The sequence below is a fragment of the Diceros bicornis genome, chromosome 12 (genome assembly GCF_020826845.1).
Source record: "Diceros bicornis minor isolate mBicDic1 chromosome 12, mDicBic1.mat.cur, whole genome shotgun sequence".
NCBI classification, from domain to species: Eukaryota; Metazoa; Chordata; class Mammalia; order Perissodactyla; family Rhinocerotidae; genus Diceros; species Diceros bicornis.
This window is the reverse complement of record NC_080751.1, coordinates 24,749,781-24,766,125: the sequence shown is the minus strand read 5'-3', so window position 1 is coordinate 24,766,125 and position 16,345 is coordinate 24,749,781. Positions and strand designations below refer to the sequence as shown.

The 16,345-nt window shown below is 38.1% G+C and overlaps 1 protein-coding gene across 5 annotated transcripts in view; it reads left to right on the top strand.

Annotated features, from left to right (window-relative positions):
• The window catches only part of EHBP1 (EH domain binding protein 1), a 350,507-nt gene that overhangs the window by 58,071 nt on the left and 276,091 nt on the right, over positions 1-16,345 (top strand). For all 5 annotated transcript variants that reach the window (XM_058551124.1, XM_058551123.1, XM_058551127.1 and 2 more), the window contains exon 3: positions 10,853-10,910. In XM_058551124.1, coding sequence (XP_058407107.1) covers positions 10,853-10,910 — 58 coding nt within the window. The remainder of the gene's footprint in view (positions 1-10,852; positions 10,911-16,345) is intronic.

The following is a 16,345-nucleotide window of genomic DNA, read 5'->3' as shown; positions in this document are numbered from 1 at the left end:
TGTAAAGAATGACAGGACAAAGAAACTTAGATTTGAGGTATGTAATTAGTAAGGAATTTAAGCCGAGTTTAGGCTTGAGGTCGTAAATTAGCAAGGTTTGTTTATGCAGGCTTCTTGGTCCTGAATTCCCTAGCTCTAGTGATAAGGATGCAGGGAGGGGCTGGCCCCCTTGCCAGTGGTTAAGTTTAGTGCTCTCCGCTTTGGCGGCCTGGGTTTGGTTCCTGGGCACAGACCTACACCACTCATTGGTGGCCATGCTGTAGCAGCGACCCACATATAAGATAGAGGAAGATTGGCATGGATGTTAGCTCAGGGCAAATATTTCTCAAGCAAAAAGGGGAAGGTTGGCACAGATGTTAGCTCAGGGTGAATCTTCCTCAACCAAAAAAAAAAAAAAGATGCAAGAAGAGCACCGTTCTCGTGGGACATTTATTTCCTGCTTTCAGGGGGAGCAGACACGGGAGGGTCAGAATGCACTTTTTCCTTCTCAAGTAGCTTTAATTCAAAATAATTAATATGCTATTGTGGAATATTTTGGGGTAACCTGCCCTGGGCCCCAAAAATATACATAGGATGGTTGCTAACATTATTTGAGAATTTGTTGAAAAACAGGCACTAAGCTAAGCACTTTACTTGCATTATCTTAACTGATCTTTGTATTGGTCTTATGAGGTTTTAATTTCACAGATGAGGAGCCTTTTGAGGCTTAGATGATACAACCAGAAGAAGGGAACCAGGATTCAAACCCAGATCTGTCTGTCTTCATATGATTCTTTTATCCATCATATTCTGTTTCCCTGCTTCCCTCCCAATAAATGCTTTGTGAATACCAGGAAATCTCTTGAGAACCTTCAAGTCAGATAGAAACAAGACAGACGAAAATAATGATTCAAAGACACAATTGTAGCAATTACAGAAGAGTGTTGAGAGGAAATGGTGAATATTTTGTTTAGGAAGGCTGGGGAATGGTCTGAGTGATATATTCTTTTTTTTCTGCTAACCTCAATTCCAAGGAGCCAGGTATATAACTTGGGAATTCTAATATTTCTGTGATACATGAAGCTTATTCCAATGGGACTTGAAAAAAAGAAGTAAATAATATGCTAAATTAAAGGAAGTATTATGGGTGATTCTATAAAACAATAAAGAAGCTAGGAAGTATTACTTGGGAAGACCAATATTGCACACGTGATACAGCAGTGATTGATTATAATGCTATTTGTTTCAGAAATATCTTTATATTAAAAAATTATAAACCCTTTATAGTACTGATTACTACAGTAAATAGTACAGTATGTATTTTTTTGATGGCCTATCAAAAAGTACACTCAGCTCAAGAATGCCAAGCTACTTCCTCAGTTTGAATGATGCTATCCCTAAATGCTTAGATATAAGCATTAGAAATACCCGTCAGCGAAAGTCCATATGCATTTTTTTGTGTATGTGTGTGAGGAAAATCAGCCCTGAGCTAACATCCATGCCAATCCTCCCCCCGGCTTTTTGTTTTCTGAGGAAGACTGGCCCTGAGCTAACATCCGTGCTGATCTTCCTCTACTTTATGTGGGATGCCGCCACAGCATGACCTGACAAGCGGTGCATCAGTGGGCGCCTGGGATCCGAACCCAGGCCGCCAGCAGCAGAGCGTGCGCACTTAACCGCTACGCCACCAGGCTGGCCCCCACCAGTTACATTTGTTTTTTTATCGTGAGGAAGATCAGCCCTGAGCTAACATCCATGCCAATCCTCTTTTTGCTGAGGAAGACCGACCCTAAGCTAACAGCTATTGCCAATCCTCCTCCTTTTTTTTTTTTTCCCCTTTTTCTCCCCAAACCCCCAGTAGATAGTTGCATGTGATAGTTGCACATCCTTCTAGTTGCTGTATGTGGGACACCGCCTCAGCATGGCGGGACAAGCGGTGCGTCGGTGTGCGCCCGGGATCTGAACCTGGGCCACCAGTAGCGGAGCCCGTGCACTTCACCGCTAAGCCACAGGGCTGGCCTCACCAGTTAAATATTTTTAACCAAAAGCAATTGCTGTGTGAAAATACTTTAGAGATGATAGGAAGATGCAAAATATAATTTAAAAATAAGCATAAAGTATTTTTAAGTGACAAAAATTTATCTCATTATTAGAACTGTCTTTTCGTTTTTATACAAAAGAAATGTATCCTATGTATGTATACTGGTCTTGTGTAATTTTTTTCTATTGAATTAATTATGATAGCTTGCTAAATAACTCTTGTGAAGTAAGCATAAAGGAGTATAATTAACTGGAGCTACAGCAGTGACAGTACAATAGGAGGCAGATGTACCTACTGAAGGATAAAAATAATTACTTGAGAAATAGTAGAGTATTTCTGTGATAAGATAATTTTCCCCCTTTTATTTCAATATTCACAGCATCCCACCATGAAATGTTCACTTATGGCTAAGAGCCCTTTCCCCTAAAAGGAGTGACCTTGTTATTTAGTGAAGTGCTTGTTCACATTAACTTCAGGGTTAATATTTTGAGCTTTTTTTTTTCTTATTATAGGCATATCCTTATTCTGCAGTGAGAGGAATATGTTGTACTTTTTGTGTTCTAAAGACTTATGGAGGGCTGGCCCCGTGGCTCAGCGGTTAAGTGCGTGCGCTCCACTGCTGGCGGCCCGGGTTCGGATCCCGGGTGCGCAGCAATGCACCGCTTCTCCGGCCATGCTGAGGCCACGTCCCACATACAGCAACTAGAAGGATGTGCAGCTATGACATACAACTATCTACTGGGGCTTTGGGGGAAAAAATAAATAAATAAAATTAAAAAGACTTATGGTTTCTTATTTTTAATTTAGGAAAAGCTCAGAGGCTTAAATATTAATTACTAAGTTTTGAGATATAGCCGTCTTTTATCTTTGGAAACATTGATTTCATATAAGTGAAAACCAATAGGACATAAAAAGGTTGAATTTCGTCTTAGCACTTTTCGGTGTAAGCTTCTCCAAGACAGCAACTGTTTTATTGTTATATATGTGTGTGTGTTTTATTTACTGAATTTTCTAGAACGTTGAGAGGTTACTGTAGCAGACACACCCAGAAATCAAAGTGGCTTAACCTAATAAAAATTTATGTCTTGCTCACTTCTCAGTCTAGAGAGAGTGTTCCAGGTTGAGGGGCCTTCCATGTGGTCATTCGGGGGCCTATACACTTTTTATCTTATGACTCTGCCCTCCTCTGTGTTCTAGAATCCTCTCCATTCAACTGGTGTGGAGAAGGCATGCTCATTTATTATCCATTTTACTCCAGAAGTGACACCAGTCACTTCTCACATTCCAGTGGTAAGAAGTATCATGTGGCTCCTCTCAGTGTCAACATGGTGGTGGTGGTGGTGGTGCCAGGGTAGGGTGGGGATGAAGGGCTTCTTGCAATACCTCCCAGGAATAACACTATGCTTTGGACAGGGAGCATGAATCTTTGGTGGTCAGTTTACTGCTCTCCTAAAAAATATTACTTCCGCTTTCATAATATTGTTCAAAGGTGACAATATTAGCTACCTCTAGGTTGTCAGAAGACAGGAGCAAGTGACTCTGTGCGGCAATTCTTTACCCTCTTCCTGAATTTCTCATTTCATTTTAAGCCACCAAATATTTAACCAGTTAGAGTCATTTAATCCTACAGTCACTGAACCATAGTGTTTTGGAACTAGCTGAGGTCTTAGTGCAGTCTCTTTATTTGATAAATTAGAGAATAGGCTCAGAGAAATGGAGAGACATTCTTAAGGTTGTTCCCTGCCAGAATTAGGAAAACAAATTTCCTAACCTCCAGTCTAGTATTCTCTCCTCTGTACTATGTTGTCTTTGAAGGATCTTCTTTTACAAATTTATATCTCTTAAATTAATACAAATTGTTTCCCCAGATTTCTTTCCTTTTAATACCCTCTGCAAAGATACCCAGGACAAAGGAAAATTTTAATTGACGTAGAGGAGAATGAGTGATCCAAAAAGCATTTGTCAGTTGTTTGTTATCGCTCAGGCCTGTAGTGTAAAGCTGTGTAGACTTTACATGCCCAAGGAAGAATGGGCCAGGAATTGGAAGGGCTGCACATAAAGGAGAGGAGGATGCCAGAAGCAAGTGGCACCTATTTCAAAATTTTGCCTAGAGCCAGTTCAGACCTTGGGGAACATTTATGTTAAGACAAAGGATACACCTCCTCCGCTTCTACTTAGAAACAAATTACTTCAGCTGTCTGAGAGCTCTTTAAATTCAGTGACATTTTAAAAATTATTTAACTCTGTTCATACTTAATTCAAAACTTAAAAGTGTTGTTTTATTTTAAGTAACTTCTCCCCACATTTAAATAACTCCCTGACATAAAGTGATAAAAATTAATTGCAGAAAAGTATATTCTTAAAATGATATATAATTTTACTTCCTGATAGTAAGCATAGTTAGCATTTTCAGATATTTCCTCCTGGTGTCTTCTTTTATTATATAGTACAGGAAAAAAAATTAAAACCTATTTTTTTCTTTTTATTTATTTATTTTTTTTTGTGAGGAAGATCAGCCCTGTGCTAACATCTGCCAATCCTCCTCTATTTTTGCTGAGGAAAACTGACCCTGGGCTAACATCCGTGCCCATCTTCCTCCACTTTATATGGGACGCCACCACAGCATGGCTTGCCAAGCAGTGCGTCGGTGCGCGCCCGGGATCCGAACCGGCGAACCCTAGGCGGCTGCAGTGGAGCACGTGCACTTAACCACTTGCGCCACTGGGCCGGCCCCCAAAAATTAAAATCTATATTGAATAAACTTAATGTAAAATCCCAAGCATCGTCCCATGCTTGTAAATGTTCTTAGAAAATATTTTTAATGGCTCTGTAATTGTTTAGTAGACAGATGTACCATAATTAGTCACTCATCTTTTGTCGGACTTTATATTTAAACTGTTGTAAATTATAGTTTTTTTACAAATTCTAAATTAAGTAATCTCAGCGGTTAGGCAGGTTCTTTTTGTCAGTGTGCATATTTCCCAAGATATTTATGAATAGATCCTTCTCTGTATAAGATCTTTTTGTTTTCTTTGTGCTCCCCAAGGTTGTGTCTGGACTAGGGTAGTTGGTTAAATTGTTTGTCTTCCCACTAGATTGTAAACTTCAAGGCTTGTCTGCTTTCATCTTTGTATCTTTGTTGCTCAGCATAGTGCCAGGAACATCATGAACGTTCAATAAAATATTTGTTGAATGCTTATTATGATTCTGGAAGGTGGTAAGACTGGTTTTCATGTGACAGTTTTGGATTTTTTCCTCAGCTCACACATGAGACACACATGAGAGTGGAAAGGACTGAGTCTAAATTTAAGCCAGAAATGTTTTTCTTTAAACTTACCTTGATACACAGTAGCTCACTTATGGCAAAGAGGAGGGCACAAAATTGAGCTGCAGACCAGAGAAAGATACAGTTTCCTGCTTTATAATGTAGTTCATTGTAGCTCTCTCATCCTTTCCTTTTTCCACTCCTTTTCCCTCCCTTCCTACTCTCTAGAATTCAGCATCAGGACCACAGTTTGAGACAAGTCTTGCCACCTTCAGATTCAATTTCTTCCTGTTTTTTTGTGTGTGTGTGTGAGGAGGACCAGCCCTGAGCTAACATTCGATGCCAATCCTCCCCTTTTTTTCTTGAGGAAGAGTGGGCCTGAGCTAGCATCCATGCCCATCTTCCTCTACTTTATATGGGACGCCACCACAGCATGGCTTACCAAGCGGTGCATCAGTATGCGCCCGGGGTCCGAACCTCCGAACCCCGGGCCACTGAAGTGGAGCGTGCGCACTTAACCACTTGCGCCACTGGGCAGACCCCTCAATAAGGACTCTTAAGGGTAGGATAGAAGACGTTAAATCTTCTTTTTATTTTATTTTATTTTGTTATTATTTATTATTATGTTATCCTTTTTATTTTATTATTATTTCTTTTTGCTGAGGAAGCTTCGTCCTGAGCTAACATCTGCTGCCAATCTTCCTCTTTTTGTATGTGAGCCACCACCACAGCATGGTCACTGACAGACCAGTGGTGTAGGTCTGTGCCTGGGAACCAAACTTGGGCTGCCAAGGTGGAACGTGCTGAACTTAACCACTAGGCCACTGGGGCTGGCCCAATTAAATTTTTATTTTTAAGTGTAAAGTTTTCTTCCCTGAATAAGCATAACAAAAGGCTTCACATTTTCCAATGGAACCCCTAGATAGATTTTATAGAAAGTGTCTGTGTATATATTTTATGTGTGTATATAAAATGTTTATATATTTAAATATCTATATATATGTATATGTATTTATATACCTGTGTATGTGTTATGTGTAGGGCTGCCTGGTCACTTAGGTGATGGGATAGAAATGTTAAATATGTGATTGTTGAATTCTCTCTGGAATCTGGGCTGATTAGGTTGTCTTGACTATTTTGATAGAAAGTTGTATAATGATAGATTCTTTGGTAGTTGAATAAAACTCTCACAGTTGCTTTGTCCCTAGCCTTTTGGGAGCAAATAAGTAAATATTTAATGATTCTTTTGTAGTACAGCACGGATGCTTAAAATATTAATTGTGGTCAGCTAATTGTGTGATTATTAGTACTCTTCTATTGAGAACAATAACTCACAGCACAGTTCTTTATTTTAGAACTCTCTGCTTCATTTTGCTCTGGATAACGTAAAGATGGACTGATTTCTAGTGAAGACATTTAAAAAATCAGACGTGACTTAGAATCACAGAAAAGTTTATCTGTCTCTGGAGCCGTTCTTAAATAAGTCGTTTGTGTTCTATTTCATTCTTGGAACTTCAGGCACAATAGATTAGGAGACCACTCTTCCTGATTTTTTATGGTAAAAGGCTTCCCTATTCTTTTTTTTTGCCCTGAGCTAACATCTGATGCCAATCGTCCTCTTTTTTTGCTGAGGAAGATTGGTCCTGAGCTAACATCTGTGCCCATCTTCCTCTACTTTATATGGGATGTTGCCGCAGCATGGCTTGACAAGCGGTGCGTCAGTGCGCGCCTGGGATCCGAACCTGTGAATCCTGGGCCGCCGAAGCAGAGTGCGCACACTTAACCCCTTGCACCACCTGGCTAGCCCTGAGGCTTCCCTATTCTGAAGCACTGAGATCAGAATGGGTTGAGGGGAGGGAGGTGCTGAGAAGCTCAGTTAGCAGTGCAGGTGCACTAGGACGATGTTTTGGAGGGGAGACACCCTCGCTGCCATCACAGCTAATGCCTCACTAGTGTTGCAGATCGGAGTTGTGGGGATTGCTTATCACTCTCCCTCTTAAATACAGAGGTTCTCAACTTTGGTTGCCTATTAGAATCACCTGTGGAATTTTTAAAAATCTGCACACCAGACCAATTAAATCAGATTCTCCAGAGGTGGAACCTAGGCATCACTATTTTTTAAAGCTTCCTAGGAGGTTCCAATGTGCAGCCAAGGTGAGGATCCTTGCAAAGCTCCAATAAGCTGCAGAGAGGATGTATTATATAGCTTTTGGCTTTAGTTGGACCTCATCAATTATAATTAACCAACTGGGAATTCTTGGATAGAACTTAATGTTCATTTCAGTAGCAAATGTTCACTGAGCCTCAACCTTGTACCAGATTCTTATTAGTTGCTACAAATGCAAAGACAAATGAGATATGGTTGATAAAGGAGCACAGTCTAGTGGGGGAGTTAGAAATAATAACAAATAATATAATATGGGGCATATAGAATATTAAAATAGAGCTGTGTCTAGAGTATTATTGGAAATACAGTAGAAGGAGCAGTTAACTCTGAGATTTGGGATATGGGGTGGGGTGGGAATGAAATGAGAAATGGTCAAGGTTTCAGAGAGGAAGTGATGAATTAAGAGTTTATCAGGGAGAATAGGGGAGAAAAGAGAAAGTTAAAAAAAGGTTATAACATTCAAAAATGTGAAGAAATTGAATAAATGCTCAGGGATTGGTTGGAAAGCAAGATGCCTACGAGATATTTGCAGGTTAGTCAGGTGGTGAAGTGCCTTATAAACCATGTTCAGGAATATGAATGTTGTTATGCATGCCAGGGTGTCACAGGGTCAAATGCATACTGGTTCTAGACAGATCATCTTCAAGAGTGAAGCTAGTCAGGTGTGAAGCAGTTGGTGGTGTTGGAGGCTCTAGTAATCTGGGCAGCATGGACCTTGTTTAAAGACATTTAAGTAAGAAATGTTATTTCAATCTAAAATAAAATGGAATACTATTTATCAAATCTGTCAAATTCAACCTGCAAGTGCCAGTTTGTAGTACCTTCAGTATAAAAGCCCAGTATAAGATAATAAACAAGGAAAAGGTGTAAGTTTTTGTAGCATTTCTAAAGAGGTACTGTAGAAATATAATTAAGAGTTGAGATTGGGCTGGGGATGTGGAGATGAGAACTAATGAAAAGATTATTGTGGTAATCTAGGTAAAATGTTCCAGCAAGCCACTAATGCTTTCAAACAAGGTAGCTTACCCTTGTTGGCTACTCAGTCCCTCTACTCTTAAGCTGCCATCTTTGATCATACCTTCTTCCCATCTCCATCTATCATATCGTCATACTGCTCCCCATCCTCACTGTCGTTTGTCCTATTCTACTTCTCTGTGTGTTGAACAAGGTTTTGTTTGTTTCTCCATTGGTATGGATTCTTAGATTAACACTCTGATGTTTCATAGAAACTTTCTTCTATTTCACCTGTAATTTACTTTATCTGGCTACAGCTTCCAACATCTCATGCTGGAAAGATTCACCAAAACAACCTACTGGTTTTAGTTTACAATTGTCTTTAAAGCCTGACACTCGACAATAACTAGGCTTAATCTTGAATGGAGAGCCACCATTTTTCTATTTATACCATGCTGGTTACTGTCACCATCAGAAACATCGTGCGTTTGTTTAGATGGCTCCTTAGTCAAATAGTTTCATTACCGGAACCTTCCTCTTGTTTTTTGTCTAGCTTTTCTTCAGGTTCTCCCACCTAAAGTCAACAAGCATTAACATTTTACCATGTTTATATTGCTTCTCGCATCCTGCTCCTTCCCTTATTTAGCTGGGATCTATACATTGTAAGGTGGTTTAGTAGTTAAGAATTGGCAAACTCACTGCTGAGGCCCTGGTTCGTTTCCTGGTCGGGGAACCACACCACCTATCTATTGGTTGTCATGCTGTGGCGGCTGTGTGTTGCTGTGGTGCTGAAAGCTATGCCGCTGGTATTTCAAACACCAGCAGGGTCACCCATGGTGGACAGGTTTCAGCGGAGCTTCCAGACTAAGACAGACTAGGAAGAAGGACCTGGCCACCTACTTCCAAAAAAATTGGCCATGAAAACCCAATGAATAGCAGCGGAGCATTGTCTGATAGAGCTCCGGAAGGTGACAGGATGGTGCAAAAAGACCAGTAGGGTTCCGCTGTGCTGTACACAATGTCGTTAGGAGTTGGAATCGTCTCCATGGCGCTAACAGTGGCACTAACAAAAAATACCTTGTACATGCTTAGTCTTTGTATGTCTAAAACCATTTCTTAAATGGTAGTTTCGTCAGTCTAAAATTTGAGGGTGGCAGCTATTTTCCCTTAGTGCTTGAAGATCATTAGCTTCATATATATATGTATTTAATTAAATGAAATAGGAGGACAGGTCATCTGCTGATAGTGAAGGATTCCAGAGTAAAATGAAGGAGACATAGAAAGTGGTGAAGGTCACTGAGATGAGTGTATCATTCATTACTTAGTTTAAAAGCTTTTATCTAAGATTTTTTTAAAATAAAATTTAAGGGCCGGCCCTGTGGCTTAGCTGTTGGGTGTGTGCGCTCCGCTGCTGGTGACCCGGGTTCGGATCCAGGGCGCGCACCGACACACCGCTTCTCTGGCCATGCTGGGGCCGCATCCCACATAGAACAACTAGAAGGATGTGCAACCATGACATACAACTATCTACTGGGGCTTTGGGGAAAAAAAAAAAAAGGAGGAGGATTGGCAATAGATGTTGGCTCGGAGCCCGTCTTCCTCAGCAAAAAGAGGAGGATTAGCATGAATGTTGGCTCAGGGCTGATCTTCCGCACAAAAAAATAAATAAATAAATAAAAACTGTTTAAAAAAAATTTAAGTAAAATAACTGATAATCATAGTCTTGATGTTTTCCCTAAGGATTAAAGAGAACTTAGTTGTATTAGCTGAAAATGAAAGTTTTTTTTAAAACTTCATATAAGCAGAAGATGAAGAAGAGAAATCTGAGAGTTAGAAGACCTGTATTTCACTTTTGGTTAACATTGCCAGTTTTTTAAGCTTATAAAATAGGAATAATAGTATTTACCTTGCCTATTTTTCAGTACTGTATTGTTTTTATGCAGATAGTTGAGATGATCGATTATAAAAATGTTTGAAAACCATAGGCATTGTTCATAATATAGAGAGATGTAAAAGTAGTAAAAAACCCATAGGTTTAAAATTATTTTGAAAGTGTGATTTTTATGCTTATTTTCTCCAAGATAAAGTGCATATTGTGTTAGAAGTGTAATATTAATTTTTGGAGAAGATGTATGTGTGCTTTTCTTTTTAAAATAGTCACCAGTTCTAAGTATTTTATTTTACTTGGTTTGTCCCAATGAATTAACTTGCTAAAGTATTTTTAGGAAAAAACATGTGGATGAAATATTAGTTGTTTATATTAGATCACATCTCTATTCAACATCTACTGTATTTGAATAATTTACAGAGCTTTATTGTAAAAGTAACTGCTCTATGTAGTCTAAAGCTGATGACATTTTTATCCTTTTAAAGGCACTAGAACTAGACTTTATTAATTTAATTTAAGATAACTTAAATTATACTTAATCTTTTTCCTGTTTGGCAGGCAACCAGATAAACTGGTGGTAGTTTGGACAAGAAGAAGCCGAAGGAAGTCTTCTAAGGTTTGTCTGTTTTCTAAATTTCTTTCCTAAATGTTGAATTTAAATTTTAGTCAAATTATTAAGTTTCTCTGGTCCCAGTATAGAATATTTTAAAATATTACTTGATATTTGGGTTATTTCTGATTATTTAATTTGCTAAAATGATTATCAGGCACTGTCATTTTGATACTGCAGTTCTTAATGTGGGAGCCAGATACTTGTGTTTTGATCTTGGATTGGTAGCCTTGAGTAACATAATAATTATTTAAGTTCTTTGTACTCAAGTATCATGAATTAATGATTAAATAGGTACCACTTACAAAATTGTGCCTAGGATTACTTTATTCAGATTCCAAGAGCATGAGGTTTAGGGCACACTTAAGGAGTGATGAGTTATCTGAGTCCATTGCTGGAATGCAGAAGAGGAGGAGTTGGATTTTTCAAAGGTTTTAATTTTTTATACTTATGGCTTTGTTTGTGAGGAGTAGAATAGAATTTTTTTTTTTTTTTTCCTGAGGAAGATTCACCCTGAGCTAACATCTGTTGCCAATCTTCCTGTTTTTGCTTGAGGGAGATTGGCCCTGAGCTAACATCTGTGCCAGTCTTCCTCTTTTTTGTATGCCGCTGGCTGCCACAGCATGGCCACTGATGAATGGTGTAGGTCCATGCCCGAGAACTGAACCCAGGCTGCCAAAGTGGAGCACGCTGAACTTAACCATTAGGCCATGGGGCTGGCCCCCATTTTTAACTTTTAAGTGTACTCCCATCAGCAATATAGGAAAGGTCCAGTTGCTTCACATCATGAATGGCATTTTCTGCAAAGCATACATTTATAGTTTTGGGGCTTTATGTTTTGGACCTGTAGTATTTTCGTATCTTTTATATATATATGAGAAGGTGTTCTGAAAATAGACTTAGAGTCTTCTGTCAGTTTTGCCGAGTGAGTCTTAAGCTTTTGTGGAAAGGAACTGTATGTCATCCACTAAGTATGATAGATGAATATGATTATAACTGTAAACATTAGAAATAGACGCTAAATGTTTTTGGCTATCAACAGAAAGTGATTCTCTTTTAATAGATACTAATTATTTTCTTAAAAAAAAAAGAAACACAATGAAATACTTTAGATTATAGGTCAATTCGGAATATCCATATTTGAAGTTAAATATGCTTTTTTATTTAATTGCATTTCTGAAAGTCAAATAATTTTTCTTTTAGGTCCAGATTCTCTTTCATATTGTATCAGATTGATTGAATCCACATGGTGAAATGCAAACATATGAGGCTACAGATTGATATTTTTCAGAATGCAATATATTCTAGAAGGAATTATTTCTTGTTAGACTAGTTTTCCAGTTGTGATGCTTTTAGTATTTCAGATCCCTTCTGGATATTTTAGAATCCTTGTATTTTCTCTTAAAACATTATAGATATACTTCTTTTGAAAAGTTTATGAGAATCCACAATGTTTTAAACTTATTACAGGATATACATAGTATGTTCATGTATATGTGAAATGACATTTTGTAAATTGTGCAGAACAGCTAAATAAGGACATAAAAATAAGTTCCAGAAACTATGAAAGAAATAATTATAATATTATTGTAAAAGTTAAGCAAATAACTTTTTTTTTTAAATCTTAAAAAGCTTGAGATCTATGACATTTTGGAATTCTTAAAAAAAATCTTGTCCCCAGCTATTGTTTTTTAGATTAGCTATCAGTTATATTAAATCCAAAGGCTAGAACCATTTTTTTCTTCTGAAACACTCTTCTGTTTTCTGATGTGTCTTCCTTTTAAAATATACATTATTTGCTGCTAAGTCCCATTGAAATCACTTAGGGGCAAACGGTTCTCTGCTACCATTGACCAGAAAATACTCTAGTTTAACTGTGTTTTTGGAAAGAGTAATTTTTTTTTTTTTATCATCTGTATGGTTTACTATTTATCTTTCCTGATTCTGAGTAGATCTACCTTTTTTTATATTGGTGGATTGAAATTTATAACTGACACCCAGATAACTGTCAGATTAGATGGTAAAATAATAAGGCATGTTGCCTTTTTAATTTAAAGTTTAGTTCACAGTTTATTGCTCACTTTCTTTGGGTACATGTATATTTTTATAGCTAAATATGTAAAGACCTCATTGCTGAATCATTTTTTACCGAGAAAATAATTACTGTGGGTAATTATCACAGTATGCAGCTTCCCCACATCTTCCTCTCAAGTCATGGCATTTATAACAAAGATTTTGTCAGGCTGTAGTTGATTTGTCTATGCTTAAATAAATTATTTTTCAGTACAATATGTGACAGTAGGAAGCAGGGCAATTATGATAGACCAGAAAAATTATGGCTGAGTAGTCTGTTGCCTTAAATCTGGTTTTTGAACTAGAAATGTAAGCTCACAGAGAGATGGGAGAATTCCAAAGGGAAACGAGAGCTTTAAAGTCCTCACCAGCTTTTTTTTTTTTTTTAAACTTTATTTATTTATTTTTCCCCCCAAAGCCCCAGTAGATAGTTGTATGTCATAGCTGCACATCCTTCTAGTTGCTGTATGTGGGACTCGGCCTCAGCATGGCCGGAGAAGCGGTGCGTCGGTAAGCGTCCCTGCGTCCACGCTGCCAGCAGCGGAGCGCGCGCACTTAACTGCTAAGCCACGGGGCCGGCCCCCTCACCTGCTTTTTGATGGCATTACCACCTTTACTTCGTTGCTCTGTAATTGTACCTCAGCCTTTTACAATGTGTTCTGATGTCAGGAGGCGGAGGATACAGTCGCAGAGCTTTGTCTTATGGCAGTGATGTTGGCAACTCTAAGGTATCTTTATATGTGACATCTTAAACATATAGGTATATACAGTTTTATAAATTGAAAATTATCAATTTAACAACTATCTGACAATTATAAATTTCCAGTGAAATATTTTGATTTTGTAGGGATCAGAAATAACAAGTGAATGCTTATTCTATGTTCAGTTCCCTACTAGTTACAGGTCTTTTAAGTAAGGTATGATATGAACTTATTAGAAATAAGGCATTTTATAGAGTCAATACCCAAAATTGAGAAATGTTACCTTTTTCCTAGGTCTGCCTTTGGCAGATGCCAAAGGATCTGTGATGTGATTAAAAAGTGAGAAAAATTCTATGAGTAGAAAGGAATAATGTGGCCTAATCCTTTCTACCGTTATCTATACTAGAATGCTGGCAAATGATTAAATAACCTGCCTTTCCTAACTATACTCAGGAGCTAAATAGCTGTACATGTGTTTCTGTGCCTAATAATTTTCTAGGGAAATCCTTTCTATTACTCTGAATGAAAACTGGATCAGGGTTCTTGTAGTGCTGGTGTTTGCCAATATGATGTGCTTTTTCTAAATCAAGTTCTTAAGAATCTAAACTCTGTGGATTTGTACCATTAGATGTTTATTACCATAGCTATTTTTAGTTACCTGTATTAGACTCTTCATTCTTTTTCTAGCTTCAGATTCTTGAATTCTGTTTAAGGTAGAAGTTGTAGTAAGCTCTTTGAAAATAAGAACACTTTTTTTTTTCTATGTTTGCCACTATGGGCATCTCTCGTTTCCTCTCCAGTAAAATTTACTGGTCCTGTTTTCTGCCTAGTATATAATAATTAGCTAACATTATAAAGCTGGCCTTGCCAGCTGCTCAGCTAGACTGATTTTGTTACAGTATCCTAACTTAGCCAGGTTGTACAGTCCTTAAAAGGAATATCAGAAAGCCAGAGCTCTAACATAGTTGGACCTTTTTCGTTGGGGAGAGAGATGCTGGATAGAAATGGTAAGAAAATGGCAGCACACTAGCAACTTAGGAACTAGCACCCTTCCATCTCTTTTTATTAAAAGGAAAACAAAAGATTTTAGTTTGTTAAGCAGATTGTAGTTTTGTTTGTTCAACCATCTAATTACCATTCCCTGACCCAAGACTGAGGGTTGAAAGAGACCATTTTGACCAGCATTAGGGTACCTGAGGAAATTATCTGATTTCACCACCTCCTAGCTCTGCCCAGTTGTTAGGTGTTTTCCACATTTCTCTGCTTTTCCCACTTTTGATCTCTGTGTCCTGCACATAAATGTTAAGACCTTAGGGATGGAAGACTCTTTTCTTGACTACTGTGTGAATCAGGGATAGAGCTGGCTATGATGTCATTTGGGTGAAGAACTCTGAACTTGGAAATCATGGAGTTGCTTCTCCTACTGATTATGTACTAGTATGGGTTCAGGCAAGCCATTTACTCTTTGATTGCTTCAATTTCCTTATCGGAACCTGGATTAGATGTCCTAAGGATATCTTCAGGTCTAAAATTCTTTGGTGGTTATTTTTTCATTAAGAATTTTACAAATACTTTATCTTTTTTGCTGTGGCTAATAAAAAAATTTCAGTTATTATTCTCTTTCTTTTGTTTCTATTGTATGGGGAGGCTATGAAAATACAATAATGGGACGTTTGAAGAGATCTGAGAAATATAGCCTGATCACAGTACCTGAGAACTAGAGTTGTCATAAATCTTCAGAATTATGTATGTAAAGTGGAGTTTTGATTAAGGCTTATCTAAGGTGGGCAGAAATTTACTTTTCAAAATGGAGATGGTTTACTTTGTGGAGTTTTTTTCTAGGACTGTTAACAGGCATGAAAATAGGCAGAGGAGTAGAATCTCTGGAAATGTGTTTTCATCAGCAAAACTCAGTGCTTTACCTTTGGCTATGGTGTGCTAAGTCTCTTGTAGTGCGTCTCTACTTCCCTTTCCTTATCTGAAGTTTTGTGATTGGGAGGCAATGGAGAGAGAATAGAAGGAGAATTATTGAAAATTTATTGGTTGGAGTGGGTGGACACTGCTAAACCTATGTCTTCTGCTGGTATTTTAACTACAATATATGGTAAAATTTGCATAGACCCAAGTTTTCATGATCTTGATCCCTTCTCAGTTCCATTTCCTAGGTTCAGATCCAACTTCTGCTACTTACTTGCTGTGTGATCTTGGGCAGGTCTGTGCCTCAGTTTCCTCATCTGTTAAATCTGCTCCCTGACACACGTCTACACTCATATACTCTAACTTCTTTTCTGGTATTATGGAAGAATGGTCTGTACTTCCAGCAAAGGCTAATCTGTTTGTACTCCTAAGGACGTTACTCTAGCAATTCTTTCTCTTTTGCGTCGTTAAATTTTCCCTCTTAACTGGATATTTCCCATCAGCATAAAAATATTTTTCTCTTATTAAAAAATTATCTTCTGACACTATTTCTCCCACTAGCACCAACGTATTTCTCTCTTTCTCTTTCAGCAGAACACCTCAGAGGAGTTGAGCCTACTTGCTGTCTTCAGTTTCTTTCCTCCTGTGTTTTCTTGAACCCATTCCAGTCCAATTAGGCATTTGCACTCATCACTCCGCGGAAACTGCTCTTGTTAATTCATTAATGGCTTCTGCTTTAAGTCTAGTGGT